We start from the raw sequence: 25,091 nt of genomic DNA, 5'->3' as shown, positions 1-25,091 counted from the left end.
TTTTGTGTTTATTGGTTCTACTGATTGAGAGAGCAGTACTGAGGGTTTTCTCCACTGGCCACACCTCCTCAGTCTCATTTGCTAGCTATTTCTTGTTTGTAACTTGTAAATGTTGAGAGCTCTATGAGACTGCTTCTCCAATTCCCTAAATTATCTCATTCAATCTTAAAGTTTTAAATATTATATATAAGCTGATTCTTCATTTTTTTTTTAAACACAGCTTTACATTATCTCTCCCGAGTTTCTTTTTACATAACTAGCTATTTATACAATAACTCTTTTGGGTGGCTAATGAACATCCCAACCAAAAAAGCATATCCAAAAACGGATCTATATAATCCTTCCTCCAGTGCCCCAAACTGCCTCCCCCTACTGCTCTCCATCTCAGGAAATGGTACCCCCATTTACCCAGCTAGTAAAGGCAAAAACCATGGAGTCATCTTTGACTCCTCTCATTCTCTTAGACTTTACATCCAATTCATAAGACAAGTGTTGATTCTACCTTCAAATATATTAACAAAACTTATCACTGTCCCATACCTTCACTGCTATCAACTTAAGTCACCTCTATCTCTCGCCTATAGTTATGCAGCAGCCTCCTAATTGGCCTCCCTTATTCAAATCTTGCTAAACCTCACCGAAGCCCATTCTCCAAACAGTAGCAAGAATAATCAGAAATGATTCTTCTAAAATTTAAATCTTGAGGGGCGCCTGAGTGGCTTAGTTGGTTAAGCGTCCGACTTTCGCTTAGGTCATGATCTCGCGGTTCGTGGGTTCGAGCCCCGCGTCGGGCTCTGTGCTGACTGCCAGCTCAGAGCCTGGAGCCTGTTTCAGTCTGTCACTCCCTCTCTCTCTGACCCTCCCTTGCTCATGCTGTCTCTCTCTCTCTCCTAGAAATAAAAAAAAATTTAAAAAAATTAAAATTTAAATCTTGAATCTGTTCAAATCCTCTAAAGTGGTCCTATGATACTTCAAGTAAAAGCCAAAGCCTGACTATTGCCCATAAAGCTGTAAATCATAGGGCCTCTTGCTACTTCTTTGGCCTCATTTCCTATAGTTTTCTGGATTACTTACTTCAGCCACACTCACTTTCCCAGAATATTTTAATACAATGTTTCAGGACCTTTTCCCACTAGTTGCAATGTTCTTTAACTAGGTAGTCCCATGGCTTCTTGCTCACTGAATTCAGGTTTCTGCTCAAATGTCACCTCCACAAGAAGGCCTCACCTGATTTCTATGTCCAAAATTATCTACCATCTCTTCACTGTCCTCTCCTCTCACTCTGTCACATATTACCTTGCTTAATTTTGTTTTTCTTGGCATTTATTTTTCACATTTTATATTTACTTATATTTGTTTGTAATCTGTTGTTTCCATTATAATGTCAACCCTAGGAAATTAGAGACTCTATTAATTTCATGCTGTTATTTCCCAAGTATAGAAGAGGGCCAAGAACATGGCATATCCTCAACAAAATTTGTTCAATATGCAAATTATTGATCAGGTTTATGATGCAGTAATTCTCATGTGACTATCTCCTTCTCATAATTTCAGCTTAATCTCAAATGTTATTACTTTGGCAATTTCTTATTTGACAAACCTAAATTAAAATATATATCTTGGCCTCAGCCCCAATGACTAGAAGATAAAGCTCAAAGAGAGGCAAGGGTTTTGTCTTTTCTTGTTCTTATTCTAACACCTGAAAAAAATGCCCAGTACTACTTATTTTCTAAGTGAATGAATACATGAATAAGTATAAATTGCATAAGAGAAAAGATACCTTCACAAACTCAAATAATACAAAGATTTAGAAGAAATAAACTCTATATATATCAGTTTATTTGATTACAAGAATATTTTAAGTATTTTCAAGGTTATAATGGTAAGAAAAGACAGTTATTTTCTCTCCTATATTATATATATTAAAATCCCTCCAGTTTTGCAGATGCAGAGAACTCTCAATATTCTACTGTATGTTGAGGAAAATAAACATAATTGATCATTTTAACAGTTTTAAAGCATACAGTTCAGTAGCTTCATGTACATCCATAGTGTTGCACAATCATCACCATTATCCATTTCCAGAACTTGTTTCATCTTCAAAAACTGAAACTGTACTCATTAAACACGGTTTCTTCACTCCTTCTCCCCTTAGCTCCTGGTAACCACCATTCTAGTTTCTGTTTCTATGAATGTGACTACTGTAGGTACTTCATATAAGAAGAATCATATAGTATTTGTCCTTTGGTGACTGGCATTTCACTTAGCTTGTCTTCAGGACTCATGCATATTATAACGTGTGAGAAAATTTCCCTTCTTTTTTAAAGGCTGATAATATTCCACTGTTATCTACCACATTTTGTTATCCATTCATCTGTTGATGGTCGCATGGGTTGCTTTCTCCTTGGCTGCTGTACTGCTGTGAAAGTGGTATACGAATATTTGCTGGGGTCCAATTCCTTTGTATGCCCAGAGATGGAACTGCTGGATCATATGGTAATTCTATTTTTAATTTTCTAAGGAACCACCATACTGTTTTCCATAACAGTTGTAGTTTACATTCTCATCAGAAATGCACAAGTGTCCCAATTTTCCTTCCTCACCGAAATTTGTTCTTTTCTTTTTAAAATAATACCTATCCTTACTCATGTGAAGTGGTATCTTACTAAGGCTTTGATTTGAATTTCCTTAGTGCTTCATGATGTTAGGCATCTTTTCATGTGGTTATTGGCCATCTGTATATTTTCTTTGGAGAAATGTTTGTCTAATTCCCTTGTCTGTTTTACGTTTTTGTGTTGTGTTGATCTCTTTGGGGGTTCTTTATATATTACAGATATTAACCTTTTATTTATGAGTTATAAGTATTTTGTCACATTCTGTAGGTTGCCTTCTCACTCTGTTGACAGTGTCCTTTAATGTTCAAAAATGTATCATTCTGATGTAGTTCCATTAGTCTGTTTTTGCTTTTATTGCCTATGCTTTTGGTGTCATATCCAAGTAGTAATTGCCATATCCAAAGTTGTAAATATTATCTCCTTGTTCTATAGTTTTAACTCTTATCCTTAGGTTTTGATTAGTTTTGAGTCAGTTTTCAATACAGTATAAGGTAAGGGACCAATTTTTCTTTTTGCATGTGAATATTGTTTTGCAACACTATTTATTGAAAAAAAAAACCTGTCCTTTTTCTTAAATGGTACTGCCATCTTAGTTAAAAATCATTTGACTATATATATGAAGGTTTATTTCTAAACTTTCGATCCCATTGCCTGCCATTATGCCAGTAATATACTGTTCTGATTACTATGGTTTGTATGTTTTGAAATCAGGAAGTCTGAGACCTCCAACTTTGTTCTTTTTCAAGACTGTTTTGGCTGTTCCACTAGGTTTTGAAAATTTAGTATTTTAAATACCATCCACCATCTCATATATGTTGTCATTTGCATTCACTTCATTCTGTGGCAACCTCGGTTTGCTTATCTATAAAATGGGGTAATGATAATACTAGCTTACTGGGATAGCAGTGAGGATTAAATGAAATACCATATTTAAACCTCTTATCAAAGCACCAGGACACATCATCAGTGCTCAGTAAAATTAGCAATTATCCTGAGAAAAATGTACCAATATACAACCTATGGAAGATAGAATAATGGCCACTCAAAGATGCGCACCTTGTAATCCCCAGGACCTCTGAATATGTTAGCTTGTATGGCAAAAATAACTTTCAGAAGTGATCAAGTTAAGGATCTTGAGGGGTGGAGATTATCTTGTGTTATCTGAGGTGGATCCACTGTAATCACAAGGGTCCTCATGAGAGGGAGGGAGATCAAAGTTAGAGCTAGAAGACCATGGTGAGGTCAGAAGCAGAGAGGAAGAAGGTGATGTGATGTGGGGCCTGGAGAATGGCTGATGTGGACCTTGACAGAATAAGGATAGCTTCCAGAAGCTGAAATGGAAAGAATAAATTCTCCACTCCATCCTCCAGAAGGAACCAACCCTGGTAACACTTGTTTTTAGCTTAAAAAGAATACATTTTCATAAAGAAATTCTGACTTCCAGAATTGTTTTGGGATAAATGTGTGTTGTTTTAGGCTGGTAAGTTTGTGGTAGTATGTTAGCAAATTAGTGGCAATAGGAAATTAATAAATATTTTGGTACCAGAAGGGGGGTGGTGCTGTAACAAATATCTAAAGATGTGAAAGTAGCTTTAAAATTGGGTAACCAGTAGAGGCTAGAACATGACAGAAAAAGCCTATTGCCTTGAACAGACTGCTGTTTGTGTAAACATGGATTTTAAAGATTGATAGTGAAAGCTAAGAAGGATGTGAAAACATAATCAAGAAAATATGTATCTTTTTACAGAATATCTAAATCATCATTAACAGGTTATTGGTAGGAACATGGACATTAAAAGCTCTGCTTACTGGTAAGGGCTTAGAAAGAGGTAAGGACCATATTACTGGAAAATGGAGGGAAGCTTAGTTGTGTCTTACTATTATATGGAAAGCAGAAGAGCAAGTGATGAATGTGGACATTTAACTGAGGAAATTTTGAAGAAGAGTTTTGAAGGTAAACTTGGCTTTACTATTTATAGTAAGATGGGAGACAAAAGAAATAAAGTGAGGAGAGAACTGTTAAACTCCAGAACTTGGTGATTTGGGAAATTTTCGGCCTATGCAGGATGTAAAAGGCACATAAATTAAGATTCACTGTCAGGAAAGTATGCTCTGGAAGGAATATCAAAAATATGCCTGAGCAATATTTTGCTAGTATCTTAGAAGTATCAAAAGTTCAAAGTATTCTATCACAAATCGGGCTCTCTGCAGAGATCAAGTGTGAGACTCATCTCTTGTCATCTCAGAAGCCAAAAATGGGTGGGCTTGTATAAGATTTATGGAGAAGTCTTTTGTCTAATGGAGAGAGTCCCTTAGATACATGCAGGAGATACACAGGGTTACTGAGAATGTTGTACCAAACAGAAACACTGTCAGGGGGGATGGAAAGGAAGAGAGAGGATTAAATGAAGGAATGCTGTCAGACTCTTAAAATCCTACAGCCAGGAAACAGGTCGATGAAACTACTCAGCTGCAAACATGTGGTGCCCTCTGTGAAAACACAGGATGATTCCAAGGATAAGCCACTGAGCCCATTGGATGGAGCTGAGGGCCACGGAGGATTGGTCTAAGGCCCTGAAACCTAATAGATGCCAGATTGGATTTTGTAGCTGCTTGAGACCAAATCATTCCTTTTTCTCTTTAGTTTTCTCCCTTTTTAAATGGAATGTCTAAAATTATTATCCCATGATTGTCCTACCACTGCATTTTGGTAACAAATCATTTGTTTTCTAGTTTCACAGCTTCACAGATACAGAACAATTTTTCCCTAAAGATCACTTACAGTGACAGCCTTATGTGTGCCTAATTTATATATGAGATTGGGACTTTTGAGCTGCGACTTAGATGACATGCTCAACTTGAGTTGATGCTGTAATGAATTGAGACTTTTGAGGATGTTGAAACGGAGTGAATGTAATCTGCACGAGGGTGAATATTTGGGAGGCCAGAGGGCAGATTGGTTGAATGAATAATGGCCCTCCAATGAAGGCAACGTTCCTTCCTTATAAGAGGGAAGAAGGAGGGTGGGAATGTGAGCAGACAATTTAAAAACAGAAGCACAGGCCAGAAAGGAAAGAAGACATGATAATTAAATGTGAGTTATCAACTTGCCTGGGCCATGGGGCGTTCAGATATTTGGTTAACATTATTCTGGGTGTGTTGTAAGAACGTTTCTGGATGCGAATAACATTTAAATTGGTAGACTGCATAAAGTAGATGGCCATCTCTAATGTGTGCACGCCTCATCCCATCAACTGAAGACCTGAATAAAAAAGGCTGAGTTAGAAGGAACTCCTCCTGAGCTAAGACACTGGTCTTTTCTGGCCTTTGGATATGGACTGAAACACTGGCTCCTCGTGGGTCTTGAGCATGCAGGAATTTGGACTGGAACTTACAGCATCAACTTTCTTGATATTCAGGCCTTCAAATTAAGACTGAAACTACAGAAGGCCCTTTTGGCCTTGAGTTTTCTAACTGCTGATCTTGGGACTTGTTAGCCTCTATTATCATGTGAGTCAATTACTTTATAATAAATCTCTCTCTTATCATCTATTTATCTATACATATCCCTAACTGGTTCCATTTTTCTGGAGTACCCTAATGCAAAGATACTACACTGTTGGCTCTGACAATGGAGGAAGGGGCCATGTTGGCAGCCCTGAGAATTTGGAGAAGCCAAGAACAGATTCTTCCCTACAGTTTCCAGAGAGAGCTAGCAATGCTGATGCTAGCCCAGTGAACTACTTTTAGATTTCTGACCTTCAGAATTGTAACGGAATAAATGTTTTCAAAAGATACTATGTTTGTGGTAATACCCTACTATACAATACACTATTATCTTGGTATCCTTCTACAATATTGTGTCAGCCATGACTTGAAGCTTGGATAAATAAAATGTGGTATATTTGTACTGTGGAAGGTTATTTGGCAGTAAAAAGAAAGAAGTATTGATACATGCTACATGAGGAAACCTGAAAACACTGTGGTAAGTGAAAGAAATCAGAAAGAAACATATAGTATGGTTCCATTTATGTTAAATGCCCAGAATAGGCAAATCTATAGAGACAGAAAGTAGATTAGTGGTTGCCTATTATTGCCTTGGATTGGGGTTTGTGGAGTGGTAATAGCTTAGAGTTACACAGGTTTCTCTGTGGGGAAATAAAGATGTTCTAAAATTGATGTGGTGATGGACACAGAACTCTATGGATTTATCTAAAGCTATTAAACTGTATACTTTAAATGTATGAATTTTATATTATGGGTATTAATGAGTATGAAGCAATTATACATCTATAAAAAATAAATGATAAAGCAGTCCAAAAGTATCCTAAAATCCTAGCAAAAAGCACAGTACCTATAAAATATACCACATTTCTCTAGTCATAGATGTAAGTTATTTAAGCAGACACGTGGTCATCACACAGTAGCTTTAGAAACAGTATTCATCCCTCACATTCACAAATGCTTTAATGCTGATAAAAGAAACTCAATTTTTCTAATGTATTTTTCAGTTGCAATGTATAATGTAGCCATCATGTAAACAGGTGACAAATGTTTTCATAATAATTTTTGCTTCAAATAATATCCCAATACCTTTTTCATCATCAACCACCTATCAGATCATTTCATAAGGAGGCAGATAAACTATGTCCACCTTCCCCACATCCACTCTAATTAGACTTATTCTCTGTGTTCCTTAGAGCCATAAGAGAAAAAAAATGTAGTATTTTTGTACATATCTTTGAAAAAAATTCATGTGCATGGCATAATCCATGGATATACCTCATATATGATAAAATAAACCATTTTAAAGTGTATAAGTAAGTGGGATTTTTAGTATATTCACTTAGGTGTGCAGTCATCACCACTATCTAATTCCAAAATATGTCCATCACCCCAAAAACAAACTCCATACCTATGAACAGTCAGTCCCAATTCCTTTCTGCCCCTACCTCCTGATAACCACTAATCCTTTTTTCTGTATCATAGATGTACCTATTCTGGAAATTTTAAATAAATTGACTCATATATATGGGGACTTTGTGTTTGATTTCATTAACTTAAGCATAATGTTTTCCAGATTCATCCATGTAGTAGTATCAATACTTCTTTCAGTGGTATTTCATTATGGCTTTGATTTCTATTTTGGTAATGACAAATGATGTTGAGCATGTTTCCATGTGTTTCTGGCTATTTGTAGATTTTCTATAAGATTTACAGTTTGTTTTTAAGATGGAAACTGAGTATTAACTTCTTCTGTTAGAACTCATGGATGGGGTTAATATCTCAAGTTACTTTTCCTCTGTCTTATACAGTGTTTTATGTACATAGTAACTTCAACTATTAACATGACTTCCTCAGGGAAGTCTTCCCATTTGGATCCTTCTAGAATAGGAGAAATGACCCTACTGTACATTTTAATTATGTCTTGCATTATTCCTTCACAGGATTTAACTTTTTAAAAGAATTGTGCAGTTAGATTGAAACAACATGAGGAAGAAGATATGTATGTCTTGTTCCTGTATCCTCAGATCCTAGCATAATGCTCCTTCCACATGTAGGAAAGTTGTTGAATGAATAAATACTCAGCACAATCAAACAAAAAAGTTCAATAGACTGAATCCAGAAGTAATTAAGTAATCTACTCACTTTTACTGCTAATTCAGTGATCTTAGCTAAGTAACTTTACTTCTTTCAGCCCTAATTAATTTATAAATGAGGGAAATGGACAACATGTTTTAAAATTTCCTTTCAACCTTAAAAGGCCATGAGTCTAAATTTTTAAAAACTATAGGAAAACAGCATTCTATACACCTTTATTTATTTATTTAGAGAGGAAAGGGACAGAGAGAGAGAGAGAGAGGGAGAGAGAGAGAACCCCAAACAGGCTCTGCACTGTCAGCACAGAGGCCAGCGTGGGGCTTTAACTCATGAACTGTGAGATCATGACCTCAGATGAAATCAAGATTTGGACACTTAACAGACTGAACCACCCAAGTCTATATACTTTTATAAAGTTAAATAAAACTCATGACTAGAGAGAATTCCCAAAAGAGAATGGGAACAAAACATACAACAAGACAAAAGAAAACAATGCCCATTAGCCAGTCCTCCTGTCCATATCAACAAAGAATCAAAGGTGATTCTTGAAGTATATTTACACTGAAAGACAAATGATTAAGACTTGAGAAAATGGGGATAAATATATTATAATAAAGTAGAGGCAAAATGATAAGTGCATTAATGAATCTGTTTTGATTTAGAGTAAAAATAAGTAACTTCTACTACAGACTAGTAATATTTCTAATTTCTTTTACCTAAATATTGTATATGACTGACAAATGATAAATGACAAGAATATAGAGAATGGTAGAATGATGTGACAGAGTATCAATTAGAGAACAATCTCCTATTTATCTGATGCATACATGCAACAAATTTTTCAAAGATCCCAGTTCAAATATTGTTTAATAAGTCTCATTTTATTGGTTGATCAAAATCAGCCAGATTTTTTATTTCCAGATTATAGTATTTGAGCAGCTCAGAGCTGCTCTCTCAACTCACTCCATTAGGTTATTTTTACGTGGATGAAAGGTACTGAGGAGGGAGCCAACCATATGAATGTGACCATATCTAGTTTCCCCAAGTGACTTTTCAAAATGAAAAACTGAGGGCGCCTGGGTGGCTTAGTCCATTAAGCATCCAACTTTGGCTCAGGTCATGATCTCACGGTTCGTGGGTTCGAGCTCCGCGTCGGGTTCTGTGCTGACAGCTAGCTCAGAACCTGGAGCCTGCTTCAGATTCTATGTCTCTCTCTCTGACCCTCCTCTGCTCACGCTCTCTCTCTCTCTCTCCCTCAGAAATAACTAAACCATTAAAAATTTTTTATAAAATGAAAACCTCATGTTTTATTTATTTAAATTTATAAATAAATATACATTTATAATATAATAATTATTAAAGAAATATATATTATTTATAATATATAAATAATAGATTTATAAACAAAAAACTTATTTTTTATTTATTTAAAAAACGAATTTTACTCATTAAAAATGTAATGCTGTTATGCAGAATATTTGAAAAGAAGCATCAGAATAAATAAGATAAAAGACAACTTCTATTAAAATATATAAGCTATTATTCTGGTCCTTTAAGAATCCTAGTGTCAGGACTCTGTATTAGAATTTTACTATTAACAGAAGTGTCAAAACTTGTATTCGTTTTTTTTTTTTAATTAACAGAAACAACAGAGTAAAAACTTGTGTTCATATTTACAAGAGTAATCTGAACCTTTTTTTTTTTAAGTCAGCATGTCTCCCAAATATTTCAATTAATAAAAGTACTACCAAAGAATAGATCTCTTCTTTAGGTATGATCTATCTTATTTGGTTTTATTATTATTATTATTTTAGCAATGTGAATGCCTAATATATAATTAACTGAGATTATATTATACCCCAAATCTCAATACTACAATCTCTAGATGCTGTAAATTTAAATACTGTAAATACATGCTTAGAGGAGTAAAAATCTGTTACCAAGAAATTAAAGATTAAAATAAAGGCTTAACTCAATAAAGCATTTTGTAATTTTCTCTTGCATGCATATTATCTTATTTTGACAACTTCTCTGTAACTCAGCACAAGTATTTGCTTCATTTCACAGATGACGAAACGATAATCCAAAGTCCAGATTCTAAAATAAATCTTTTTCATCACATGTAATTCTCATCCTGTGTGCCCTGCTGCTATACTGCCTGGTCTATATTTGGTATGTTTGCAAATTGTGGATACTGAGGATGAAAAGTCTGAATTGAGCCTCCTCTCTGTAAAAAAACAGCCCAACTTTTCAAAATTATATTTAGATTTAATTTAATGTTGAAGATACAAAGACAATGGGTAGCAACGTTAATATAGTTTTTCATTACATATTCTTTATGACTGTCCCTTTCTCTTTGCTCATGAAGAAAATGAGAAAAGGTGATAGATTTACACAAAAAGAGCTTACTACCACAGACCTTTTTTTGTTTTCTTTAATTAATGTGTAACAACAATGCAAACAGTGACACGTTATAGTATTTAATCTATCAGCCTTGTGGAAAAAAGCCTGCATATAGAAGATCTGGAAAAACCTGGAAAACTTTAAGTTATTTTTAAAAGTCAATAGAAGAAACAATTCCATCTTTAGTTAAAATAGTTGACCTGCAAGAGATAATTTTGAGACTACTGCTCTCTAAATAATATGCTGTGTTTTGAAAGACTCCAATCTGATTAAACTACATAGATTTTTAAAAAATTTTAAAAAATTTACATTATATGCTTAGGTTGATATGTTTTAACTTAAATATTTTAAATTTCTAATACATAAATTTGGGTTTAGGAGTTGTGGTTCAAAATTAGCCATCAGTTCTTTCCATGACAATATAAATCACTGTGGAATTTATACGTCAGATGTTACCTAGCTGTTACTGGTCTTCTGGAACTAAAGTCAACATTCATGTTGTTGATAGTCTAGTTATATATATATATGTAAGTATATAATATATATATGTAATATATATATTTAAAGTTTATTTATTTTGAGAGAGAGAGAGAGTGAGAGAAGAGAGAGCACAAGTGCAGCATAGGAGCAGAAGGAGAGGGAAAGACAGAGAGAATCCCAGACAGGCTCTGCACTGTCATCATGGAGCTTGAGGTGGGGCTTGAACACATGAAATGTGAGATCATGACCTGAGCTGAAATCAAGATTAAGACACTTAAACCGACTGAGCCACTAAAGTGCCTGATGATGCTTTAAATAGTCTAGTTTAAATATAGCCTTCTTAGTAAGGTAAACTTGAGAGGCAAAAGATGAAGGAGTGGTATCTCATACAGTCCTCACAAGAAACTAGTAGAGGATGTAAAAACATACTTATTTTATAGATTTGAAGATAGACAGATAGGATAAATACCATGCTGAAGAAAACAGAACTCCTAAGTGGCACCACTAACATTTAACCTGGAATCCAAAGTCCCTGGTCTTGTCTTTTTTTACTAAGCTGTTTTTAGAATTAAACTTTTCTTTTAAACTTAGTGATATATAATGTAGTGGAAGAAGTGTATATTTTACTTCTTCTTTTATTAATATATCTGACTGCAAGTACATACGTAACAGAAGTCCAAATCTAAGTCCTTTCTTATTCATGGCCTAATAGGAGAGGCATTTTCCATTCTGTCAACCTGAGAAATGGATTCCATACTGCCAGTTTCTACCACCATTAGTCTAATTGATATGGCTAGTAAGAATTAAAAAAAAAAAAAAATAGAGGAGTTCAAAATCGTCCATGTTACTGCTCTTTTGAAGGACACTGTTACTTTTCCTTAGAGGTCATGAAACTGTGGCTACTTTTCTAGTAAGGGAGCTGATTTAAATGAAATAAAATGGATTTAAGTATATTATTCCTAGCACCTCCCAACCATTTATAAAAGTTAATTGTATATATGCTGATGATTCAACCGCTAAAAAGCTTAATTTACTCTATAACAGTATAATTTTATGCAAAAACAAAGTTAGCAGTGTACTCATCAATTATATAGGAACTACTTATTGGAATTTATCTTGGTAGTAATCCTGTGTAAGCAATAAAATTTATCAACACAGTCTGTCTGGAAAGACTACCATATACATTCATACATCATTCACTACACTTTGAAATTAATTATGTGTGCTGCCCTGTACTTATAAAATGATGCTCCTGATACACTGTCAGTCATATTTTATGAGCCGTTTTCATAGTGGTGATTAATGATCTGTATTAATTAACCTCAAATTCTGTCCTATTCATTTCTGTAATGAAGGTAGTCAGTTGAGCCAAATATTTTTCTAGAAATCAGCACACAAAAATATAAAAAATGTGAGGGGTTGAGGATGAATAACAAAAGACAGATCTAGAAGATCCTGTATTTGTCCTAACATATGCTTCAGAAAAAATGAACAAGCAAACAAGAAAGAGTCAAGAGACTCAAAGAAAAGATGTAAATAACAAAAAGAAATTTAACAAGGAGAGAGATCCAACATGGCAGCGAAGTAGGGGGTCCGGAAGTTCCGAACATTGAATTCCAAAGTCTGCGCTACAGAGTGACAAAGACATCTCCAGAGGCCCACAGGGACAACCTGGTGGACCACAGGTGCGTGATTGTGAAGTGGTAGAGATAAAATGGGCTGCAAAGGTACAGATAGGAGGGATCCCCTTTTGCGGAGACAAATGGAAGAGAAAGAGAGGCTGGGGAAGCATAGGACTGTATCTGGATAAGAGAAAAACCAGGGACTGGACAGACAAAGATCCAATCTCTAATTTCAGGGCTTTCTCCGAACTGGGCCAGCTGCCCTGGTCGTGCACCTGGGGAAGGAGGGGAGCCAGCCCTGGGCTTCGTAACTAGTTTAGAGGCACAGTGCACAGTGGGAGAAAGCAATTCGACAACAAAATGAAACAAAAGGCATCAGAATTGGCAAAGATGAAGTCAAACTTTCACTTTTCAAGATGACATGATACTCTACATGAAAAACCCGAAAGACTCCACCAAAAGTCTGCTAGAACTGATCCATGAATTCAACAAAGTCGCAGGGTACAAAATCAACCTACAGAAAAGGTTGAATTTCTATACAACAATAATGAAGCAACAGAAAGAGAAATCAAGAAACTGATCCCATTTACGACTGTGCCAAAAACCATAAAATACCTACGAATACACCTAACCAAAGATGTAAAAGATCTATATGATGAAAACTATAGAAAACTTAGGAAGGAAATTGAAGAAGACACAAAGAAATGGAACAACATTCCATGATCATGGATTAGAAGAATAAATATTGTTAAAATGTCAATACTAGCCACAGGAATCTACACATTCAATGCATTCTCAATCAAAATTGCATCAGCATTCTTCTCAAAGCTAGAACAAACAATCCTAAAATTTGTATGGAACCACAAAAGACCCTGAATAGCCAAACTAATATTGAAGAAGAAAACCAAAACAGGAGGTATCACCATCCCAGACTTTAGCCTCTACTACAAAGCTGTAATCATCAAGACAGTATGGTATTGGCACAAAAACAGACACATAGATCAATGGAACAGAATAGAGAACCCAGGGGGCGCCTGGGTGGTTTAGTCGGTTAAGCGTCCGACTTTCGCTTAGGTCATGATCTCACGGTTTGTGGGCTTGAGCCCTGTGTTGGGCTCTGTGCTGACAGCTAGCTCAGAGCCTAGAGCCTGTTTCAGATTCTGTGTCTCCCTCTCTCTCTGACCCTTCCCTGCTCATGCTATCTCTCTCTCAGAAATAAATAAAAAAGAAAAAAAAAAAGAAAAGAACCCAGAATTGGACCCACAAGTGTACAGCCAGCTAATCTTTGACAAAGCAGGAAAGAGTATCCAATGGAAAAAAGGCAGTTTCTTTAGCAAATGGTGCTGGGAGAACTGAGAGCAACATGCAGAAGAATAAAGCTAGACCACTTTCTTACACCATACACAAAAATAAACTCAAAACGGATGAAGGACCTGAATGTGAGACAGGAAACCATCAAAACCCTAGAGGAGAAAGCAGGAAAGAACTTCCTTGACCTCTGCTGCACCAATTTCTTACTCGACACATCTCCAAATGAGAGGGAATCAAAAGCAAAAATGAACTATTGGGACCTCATCAAGATAAAAATCTTCTGCACTGCAAAGGAAACAATCAACAAAACTAAAAGGCAACCGACAAAATGGGAAAAGATAGTTGCAAATGACATATCAGATAAAGGGTTAGTATCCAAAATCTATACAGAATTTACCAAACTCCACACCTGAAAAACAAATAATCCAGTGAAGACATGGGCAGAAAACATGAACAGCCATTTTTTCCAAAGAAGATATCCGATGGCTGACAGACACATGAAAAGATCATCAACATCACTCATCATCAGAGAAATACAAATCAAAACCACACTGAGACACCACCTCACACCAGTTGGAGTGGCTAAAATTAACATATTAGGGAACAACAGATGCTGGTGAGGATGTGGAGAATGGGAACGCCCTTGCACTGTTGGAGGGAATGCAAACTGGTGCAGCTGGAGATTCCTTAAAAAATTAAAAATAGAACTCCCCTATGACCCAGCAATAACACTATTAGGAATTTATTTAAAGGATACAGGAGTGCTGATGCATAGGGGCACACTTACCACCATGTTTATAGCAGCACTTTTAACAATAGCCAAATTATATGGAAAGAGCCTAAATGTCCATCAACTGATGAATGGATAAAGAAAATGTGGTTTAAATTTTATATATACAATGGAATACTACTTGGAAATGAGAAAGAATGAAATCATGCCATTTGCAGCAATGTGGATAGAACTGGAAGGTATTATATTAAGTGAAATAAGTCAGTCAGAAAAAGACACATACCATGTTTTCACTCATATGTGGATCTTGAGAAACTTAACAGAGTACCACAGGGGAAGGGAAGGGGAAAAAACAGTTATAAACAGAGAGGGAGGGAGGCAAACCAAAAGAGACTCTCAAATACAGAGAACAATCTGAGAGCTGATGGGGGGCACAGGGAAAGGGGAAAATGGGTGATAGACATTGAGGAGGGCACTTATTGGGATGAGCCCTGGGTGCTGTATGTAAGCACTGAACCACTGGAGTCTACCCCAAAAATCCAAGAGCACACTTTCCACACTGTATGCTAGCCAATTTGACAATAAATTATATTAAAAAGAAAGTTTTCAGATATGGACAGTCAGAAAGGCTCCTTATATTCTCACTGATAGAATTATTTGATAATGTATCTAGAAAAATAATATATGAATCAGAGAAAGATGGAACACACCATATTCAATGGTGATCAAAGAAACTAGTAAACTTTGTAGCTAAGTATAAATAATTATAGCAACAAATATTATAACAAGTAATTAGATAAATGGTGATGATATCACTAAATAGGGAGTCAGTGTGGTGGGGAATGAAAGAACTGAATGCGTGCTAAAAACTCTTTAAGTATTATTGTATCTTTAGTAGTTCATTTAAAAATAAAATTTAAATATATATACTAAACATTTAAGTGTAACCACTACTATAGAAATAAAATTGGTAATATATAAACCATGTTAGGAACAACAAAAGAAGAAATGTTTAAATGACCCAACAGAAGAGAGAAAAGAAGGGGTAAAAATAAGAAAAAAACATAATGAATACAGACCATAAAATGTCAGGAACAGACCAAACATGTGTAACCACAAAATATTATTAAATAATTAAAATAACAGACACCTACACATGGAACTTACATTACGCCATGCAGTGTTTTAAGTCCTTTGCATATGTTAACTCATTTGTTCTTCACAATAACCTCATGAAGTAGGTACTATTATTATAATCAGTAACATATTAAAACCAAGACACAGGTCAATAGTTGCCATGAATCTAGGTTTTATCCACTAAATTGTATTGCTTTAAATGGATTATATTCTCCTATTAAAAGACAAAGAGTCGGGGCACCTGGGTGGCTCAGTCGGTTAAGTGTCCAACTTCAGCTCAGGTCATGATCTCACGGTTTGTGGGTTCGAGCCCTGCGTTGGGCTCTGTGTTGACAGCCAGCTCAGAGCCTGGAGCCTGTTTCAGGTTCTGTGTCTCCCTCTCTCTCTGACCCTCCCCTGCTCATGCTGTTTCTATCACTCTCTCAAAAATAAGTAAAACGTTAAAAAACTTCAAAAAATTACAAATGCTTTTTTGACAAAAGTAAATTCACACAGGAAGAACTGTCATGCACACTATGTCTCCCAAAAAATTTTGGGCCTTTTAACAATAACGTTTGGTTGAATAAAAAATGGGCTTTGTATTTTAGATAAGATGTTCGTCGTTGTTCTATAGTAGATGGAAAACATCAGGTATTCTAAGCAACTGGTGATTCAGGTAAAGTGTAAAGAAACAGGAACTAAGCTCAGAATGTTTCTTACTTGAGGCATTTTACCAAATTTAGGTGCTACTCAGTTAACAAAGTATCAAAGTACACATATTTTTACAGATATTTCTCACTTAATTTCCATACCTTCCAGATGTATTCTTCAGTATGGCAAGAGCATCTGGATAGCCATCCATGTTGTAGTCTCCAATATGAAGGGTAATTGGAATTGGTATTTCTGTTGGTCGTTGTTCATGCACAAATGGCACAAAGCCCCAGAGTGTGCCCTTGTTGCTGAACTCCTGTAGAACTGGAACCCACTATGAAATAAGAGGTAAAAGATCAGATTTTACAGTTACTTGAGAAAAAAAATTTCAGCATTTGCAAAACAAATGATCCATTAAAAGTCCTCAAGATAAGCATCATCCTTCTACAACTTCTTTATCTCTACAATATGCTGGGTATTATAATTTACTTTTAAGAACAGAAATTGACACTCTGAAAAAGTTAAGTTCCCCTTTAAAATTCATCACTAGTTGAGAGGGGAGGGGCCAACATGGTGGAGAAATGTAGGGATCCATACTTCCTGCGTCTCTTAAAGAAGGACTGAAGCCAAAGGACTTTGAACCTCAAGAGTCTGGAAGGAAGAGACTGAGCCTACCAGAGAGAAACTCAGACATCCTAAAGGGCCCATAGGGCTATGTCAAGGAACAAATTAAAGCATTCCTGGCGGAGAGTCCAAAACATCACTACGAGTAGGAAAATAAAATAACCAAAGTCACAACAACAGAGACCAAGTTACACTCTCGAAAAAACACCTCCTGAATGGCCAGACCCTGGACAGTGTATGACTCTCCTTTAATATAGAAGTGCTTGCAGGAGCCGAGCACATAAAAAGCTTTTAAAACTCATAAGGGGCAGAAAACTACCCAAAATGGCAAACGGGAGAATTTTCCTCAAAAGAAATCCCAGGAAGAAATGACAGCTAAAGAATTGGTCAAAACAGATATAAGCAACATAATGGAACAAGAACTTCAAATAGTAGTCATAAAATTAATGGACTTGAAAAAACAGCATAGAATACAGCAGAGACCCTATTGCTGCAAATATCAAGGATCTTAAAAATAGAATGAATTAAAAAATGTTAAATGAGGTGCAAAATAAAATGGAGGTGGCCAAAGTGTGGATTGAAGAGAAAGAGGAGAAAATAGGTGAATTAGAAGATAAAGTTATGGGAAAAGAGAAAGCTGAGAAAAAGAGAGATTAAAAAAATCCAGGAGTATGAAGGGAGAATCAGAGAACTAAGTGATGTAATCAAACAGAACAATATCCATATCATAGGAATTCCACAAGATGAAGAAGAGAAAGAGTGGAAGGAGCTGAAGTGGGTACTTGAACAAATCAGAACTGAGAACTTCCCCAGCCTGGGGAAGAAAACAGACATTGAAACCCAAGAGGCACAGAGAACTCCCCTCAGACGTAACTCGAACCGATCTTCTGCACAATATATCATAGTGAAACTGGCAAAATACAAGGATAAAGAGAGAACTCTGAAAGCAGCTAGGGACAAACGGGCCTTAACACACAAAGGGAGATACATAAGGGTAGTAGCAGAACTATCTACTGAAACCTGGGAGGCCAGAAAGGAATGGTGGGAAATCTGCAATGTGATGAACAGGAAAAATATGCAGCCAAGAACCTTTCACTGAGCAAGCCTGTCATTGAGAATAGAAGGAGGGATAAAGGTTTTCCCAAATAGACAAAAACTAAAGGAATTCAATACTACTAAACCATAGAGATCCTAAGGGGACCTCTATGAGGGAAATGTCGTAAGGAAAACAAAGTACCAAAGACATGACTACAAGCATGAAGTCTACAGATAACACAATGACTTTAAATGCGTATTTTTCAATAACACAGAATGTAAATGGACTAAATGCTCCAATCAAAAGACACAGGGTAGCAGAATGGATAAATAAACAAAGTCCATCTATTTGCTGTCTACAAGAGACTCATTTTAGACCTGAGAACGCCTACAGATTGAAAGTGACAGGATGGAGAACTATCTATCATGCTACTGGAAGTCAAAAGAAAGCTGGAGTAGCCATACTTATATCAGTTAGACCAGACTTTAAAATAAAAGCTGTAACAAGCGATGAAGAAGGGCATTATATAATAATTAAAGGGTTTATCCATCAGGAAGAACTAACAATTATAAATGTCTAGGCACCGAATTCAAAAGCACCCCAATACATAAAACAATTAATCACAAACACAAGCAATCTTATTGATAAGAATGTGGTAATTGTAGGGGACTTTAATACTCCACTTACAGCAATGGATAGATCGACTAGACAGAAAATCACTAAAGAAACAATGGACTTGAATGACACATTGGACCAGATGGATCTGACAGATATATTTAGAACTCTGCATCCTGAGGCCATGGAATTCACTTTCTTCTCAAGTACACATGGCACATTCTCCAAGATAGATCACAGACTGGGACATAAAGCAATCCTCAATAAATATAAAAGAATTGAGATCATACCATGCACACAATGCTATGAACTTGAAATCAACCACACGAAGAAGTCTAGAAAACCTCCAAAAACATGGAGGTTAAAGAAGACCCTACTAAAGAAAAAATGGACCAATCAGGCAATTAGAGAAGAAATTAAAAAATATATGGAAACAAATGAAAATGAGAATACAACAATCCAAACTCTATGGGATGCGGCAAAGGCAGTCCTAGGAGGAAAGTATATTGCACTCTAGGCCTATTACAAGAAATTAGAAAAAGCACTAATATAAAATCTAACAGTGCACATAAAGGAACTAGAGGGAGAGCAACAAGAGCACCCCAAACCCAGTAGGAGAAGAGAAATAATAAAAATCAGGGCAGAAATAAACAATATAGAATCCAAAAAACCAGTTGAACAGATCAATGAAACCAAAAGCTGGTTTTTTGAAAAAAATAAACAAAATTGGTAAACTTCTAGCCAGGCTTCTCAAAAAGAAAAGAGAGAGGACCCATATAGACAAAATCACAAATGAAAATGGATTTATTGCAACCAACCCGTCAGAAATACAAGCAATTATCAGGGAATACTATGAAAAATTATATGACAACGAACTGGGCAACCTGGAAGAAATGGACAAATTTCTAAACACCCAGACATTACCAAAACTCAAAGGAAAGAAATAGAAAATTTGAACAGACCCATAACTAGTGAAGAAATTGAATCAGTTAACAAAAATCTCCCAACAAATAAGAGTCCTGAACCAGATCATTTCCCTGGGAAATTCTATACAAACATTTAAAACAGAGTTAATATCTATGCTTCTCAAGCTGTTCCAAAAAATAGAAATGGAAGGAAAACTTCTGGACTCACTCATTCAGCATTAGTTTGATTCTCAAACCTGACAGACACCTAGCAGAAAAAGAGAACTGTAGGCCAATATCCCTGATGAATATGGATACAAAAATTCTCAACAAGATACTAGCAAATGAATTTAACAGCATATAAAAAGAATTATTCACCATGATCCAGTGGGATTCATTCCTGGGGTGCAGGACTGGTTCAATATTTGAAAGTCAATCAATGTGATACATCACATTAATAAAAGAAAAGAACCATATGATCCTATCAATACAGAAAAAGCATTTGACAAAATACAACATCCTTTCTTAATAAAAATCCTCAAGAAAGTCAGGATAGAAGAAACATGCTTAAACATCATAAAAGTCATTTATGAAAAGCCCATAGCTAATATCATCCTCAATGGGGAAAAACTGAGAGCCTTCCCTCTGAGATCAGGACATGACAGGGATGTCCACTCTCACCACTGTTGTTTAACATAGTGCTGGAAGTCCTAGCATCAGCAGTCCGACAACAAAAGGAAATAAAAGGCATCAGAACTGGCAAAGATGAAGTCAAACTTTCACTTTTCAAGATGACATGATATTCTACATGGAAAACCCGAAAGACTCCACCAAAAGTCTGTTAGAACTGATCCATGAATTCAAGACCCAGGAATTCAGCAAAGTCGCAGGGTACAAAATCAACCTACAGAAAAGGTTGAATTTCTATACAACAATAATGAAGCAACAGAAAGAGAAATCAAGAAACTGATCCCATTTACAACTGTACCCAAAAACCATAATACCTACAAATACACCTGACCAAAGATGTAAAAGATCTATATGATGAAAACGATAGAAAACTTAGGAAGGAAATTGAAGAAGACACAAAGAAATGGAACAACATTCCATGCTCACGGATTAGAAGAATAAATACTGTTAAAATGTCAATACTAGCCACAGGAATCTACACATTCAATGCATTCCCAATCAAAACTGCATCAGCATTCTTCTCAAAGCTAGAACAATCCTAAAATTTGTATGGAACCACAAAAGATCCTGAATAGCCAAACTAATATTGAAGAAGAAAACCAGAACAGGAGGTATCACCATCGCAGACTTTAGCCTCTACTACAAAGCTGTTATCATCAAGACAGTATGGTACTGGTACAAAAACAGACACATAAACCAATGGAACAGAATAGAGAACCCAGAACTGGACCCACAGATATGGCCAACTAATCTTTGACAAAGCAGGAAAGAGTATCCAATGGAGAAAAGAGTCTCCTTAGCAAATGGTGCTGGGAGAACTGGACAGCAACATGCAAAAGAATAAAACTAGACCACTTTCTTACACCATACACAAAAATAAACTCAAAACAGATGAAGGACCTGAATGTGAGGTCAAACCATCAAAACCCTAGAGGAGAAAACAGGAAACAACCTTCTTGACCTCAGCTGCACCAATTTCTTACTCGACACATCTCCAAACGCAAGGGAATCAAAAACAAAAATGAACTATTGGGACCTCATTAAGATAAAAATTCTCTGCACTGCAAAGGAAACAATCAACAAAACTAAAAGGCAACCGACAGAATGGGAAAACATATTTGCAAATGACATATCAGATTAAGGACTAGTATCCAAAATCTATAAGGAACTCACCAAACTCCACACCCCCCAAAAAAATAATCCAGTGAAGAAATGGGCAGAGACACGAATAGACACCTTTCCAAAGAAGACAGTCAGAGGGCCAACAGACACCAAAACAATGTACAATGTCACTCATCATCAGCATATACAAATTAAAACCACACTCAATCCACCTCACGCTACTCAGAATGGCTAAAATGAACAAATCAGGAGACTATAGATGCTGGCGAGGATGTGGAAAAATGGGAACCCTCTTGCACTGTTGGTGGGAATGCAAACTGTTGCAGCTGCTCTGGAAATCAGTGTGGAGGTTCTTTAAAAACTTAAAAATAGAACTCCCCTATGACCCAGGAATAGCTCTGCTAGGAATTTACCCAAGGGATACAGAAGTGCTGATTCATAGGGGTGCATGTACCCAATGTTTATAGCAGCACTTTCAACAGAAGTCAAATTATGGAAAGAGCCTGTATGTCTATTAACTGACTAAAAGATAAAGATGATGTGGTTTATATACACAATGAATACTACTGGGCAATGAGAAAGAATGAAATCATGCCCTTTGCAGCAGCATGAATAGAACTGGAGGGTATTAATTTAAGTCAAATAAGTCAGATAGAGAAAGACAGATACCACGTTTTCACTCATATGTGGATCTTGAGAAACTCAACAGAAGACCACTGGAAAGGGGAAGTGGTTAAAAAAAAAGTTACAAAGAGGGAGGGAGGCAAATCATAGGAGACTGGAATACTGAGAACAAACTGAAGGTTGCTGGGGGTGGGGGATATGGGAAAGTGGGGGATGGGCATTGAGTAAGGCACTAGTTGGGATGAGCACTGGGAGTTGTATGGAAACAGATTTGACAATAAGTTATATTTAAAAAAAGAAAATAATGAAATTTATCACTAGTTATTTTTCCTTGAACTGGTACATAGAGCCTTTGAAAGTTTTTCACAAAATCACAGACTCTTAGATTTGAACTGATGCTGATTCCTATAGTTGAATCCCCCATTTTAAACATGTGTTGAGTGGACATGTAATCTCAAATGAATGTTTTATTTTTAAATTACAGCAAACTGTAATATCATCTAATACTGATGTCCTTTCAGGAGAACCAGTTTAGGAAGAAAGCTAGAAGATGATGGAGTCTCCCTTGTTCCCTTGCTTTGCCTCTTATACATGATGATGACTTCAGTTACCATCTTCAGAGCCAAGAGCTCTGAGGCTTTCCTAATAACACTAGCACCAACCCTGAAGAAGCTCTGCCTGCCCAGGGGGGTGAGCTTCGTCACCAAAATGGCTGGAAGCTACATTTTTCATACACTGTTTATTTCTATCCTGATTACAGTGAAGAGAACAGAGAGAATAGGTTGATTTCAAAAAGAGCTTTCGGGAATCCATTTCTCTCTTGAATGCCCTCATCTTTACTTTTAATAACCTAATGCACACTAAAATCTGAAGAGTGGAAATCATACCATTAAAATTATAAATATGCCCATAATTAGTTAAAAGTATAAAATACTGGCACATACTCTGGATATGTGCAAATAGGCGCAGCTGGCTTGAAGTGCCAGCAGGCCAAACATGCCTAAATATGTTTTTATTTTTTTATGTTTTCTTTCAAGCAGGTGACTCTTTATGTGTCTCTAAGTCAAACTATATTAAAAATGGCTTCTTGGAAAGGGTTTAGTACATAGGGTATCCCAAACATTTTCTAGGTTTTCCAAAGAAATCATAATTTGCCACAAAGAAAAAAAACAGCTAATAAAAGACCATATTTATAGAAAACTATTTAAAAAATCTTATTTACATCTTTAATCAATTTTTCAATCTTGCCTAAAAGCAAAAAAACTATTATGTTTTGATGATTCACTTAACTTTGAAAAAAATAGTTTGTTTTATTTTGGAAGAAGATAGGAAATTTCACAAAATACCAAGCTACCACAAATTTCAGAAATGTTTGGCAGACTATTAATGAGGATCAAAGATTCCTATTAAGGTAAACGTATTAAGGTCTAAAAAGTAAAAAGATTTTTTTATTTCTATGACCTCCTTATGAGTCGCCAAAGAGCTGTGACATTTATCTTCCCAAAGAGAGATTACTGTATAATTTGAAAATATTCTTACAGTAGTTTCTCACTTGGAAGCCAGGCTATTTAATTACTGTGTTTACTTACACCTATGAACCACTGATTAGGTGTTACTTGACTTCATGTTTTCAGTAATTCAAAACTTAAAAAAGTTTAATATAATGAAACTCCTGGGTGTAGTAAATGCTTTTAGACTGTTGACCGGAGATTTTTCTTTATTGTCTTAGGATAAAATGTGATTTCCTACGTAAAAGGGCAATAAAAGTCAGTATGTTATTCTATCATTTATTACCTTAAAAACAAAGCCAATTAATTCTACTACTATATTACTGGCTTTCTTTTTTCTAGTGCTATCAATATGAAAAAATTCTCAATGTTACAACCTATCATTCCCACATTAATCTTCTGCTATGACTATCAGATCTAAATTGTTTACATACAGTAAGCTACAGGTAAAAAGTCAGCATGAGAGAATGAAACAGATTTATAAACCAAAAGTAAAGACAAGATTAGCCTTGACAATAGATATGATGGTGTTTTCCATAATCTTTTATTATAGTTTCAGTGCATTTTAATCATATTTCCAGCCTATAAAATGCTAATGGATAATTTAATTACAGGAACAATAATAGGTTTTCTTCACCAGAAATGATTATAACAGTTCTTTCCCCCCTCAAAAAGATTTATATGCCTTTCATTAAATTAAAATGAAGAAGTGAATAATTTATATTTGGTTTCTCTGTGTTATGATTCTTCAGATACTTTTTCAGATCTCTGAAGATTTTCTGCAAGAAGGTAACTCTACTGACATTAAAAAATAAGCTGATATACCTGCTTTGTTCCAGATCTTGCTAAGTAAATGACACTTTTCTGGCAGTTTTTATCTTCACAGCCTGGCAGTAAGTGATCCATGTGTCCATCTCCATCTGCCAAAAGAAACTTCAAGAGTTCATTAAGAGCTACAAAATAAAGTGTGCTTGTACAGCAGATTACATTTCCTATTTGTTCAAAGTCTGTATCAATCTGGATAAATAGAAGAGTTTGACAAATGACTTTGTAATAAATGTGATTCAATTACTCTGGCCCTTGCTATCTATTACCTGGATTGTATCTTGCTTTTTTATTTTTTAAAATTTTATTTATTTATTCTTGAGAGAGAGAGAGAGGGAGAAAGAGGGAGAGAGAGAACATTAGCAGGAAAGGAGCAGAGAGAGAGGGGGAAAGAGAGAATCCCAAGCAGGGGATTCTGTGCTCTGTCTGCACTGTCAGTGCAGAGTGTGATGTGGGGCTCAAACCCATAATCTGTGAGTTCATGACCTGAGCTGAAGTCAAGAGCCAGACGCCTAAGCAACGAAGCCACTCAGTGCCCCTGGATTGTATCTTGCTTTAAACTGCTCACTCTAATGTAGTTAAAAATGTATCCGGTGTTGGAAAAAGATTCCAT

The 25,091-nt window shown here is 35.8% G+C and overlaps 1 protein-coding gene across 1 annotated transcript in view; it reads right to left on the bottom strand.

Moving 5' to 3' along the window:
- ITFG1 (integrin alpha FG-GAP repeat containing 1) overlaps window positions 1-25,091 on the bottom strand; it is a 288,485-nt gene that overhangs the window by 123,967 nt on the left and 139,427 nt on the right. The window contains exons 9-10 of the mRNA XM_039241589.1: window positions 24,479-24,573; window positions 16,691-16,863 (exon numbers count right to left, since the gene is read on the bottom strand). Of these exons, the coding sequence (XP_039097520.1) occupies window positions 16,691-16,863; window positions 24,479-24,573 (268 nt within the window). The remainder of the gene's footprint in view (window positions 1-16,690; window positions 16,864-24,478; window positions 24,574-25,091) is intronic.

This window comes from Hyaena hyaena, unplaced genomic scaffold (genome assembly GCF_003009895.1).
Source record: "Hyaena hyaena isolate Hyena2069 unplaced genomic scaffold, ASM300989v1 scaffold_7, whole genome shotgun sequence".
Taxonomy (NCBI): domain Eukaryota; kingdom Metazoa; phylum Chordata; class Mammalia; order Carnivora; family Hyaenidae; genus Hyaena; species Hyaena hyaena.
Note: the sequence above shows the minus strand (reverse complement) of the source record. Positions and strands in the feature narration are given on the sequence as shown.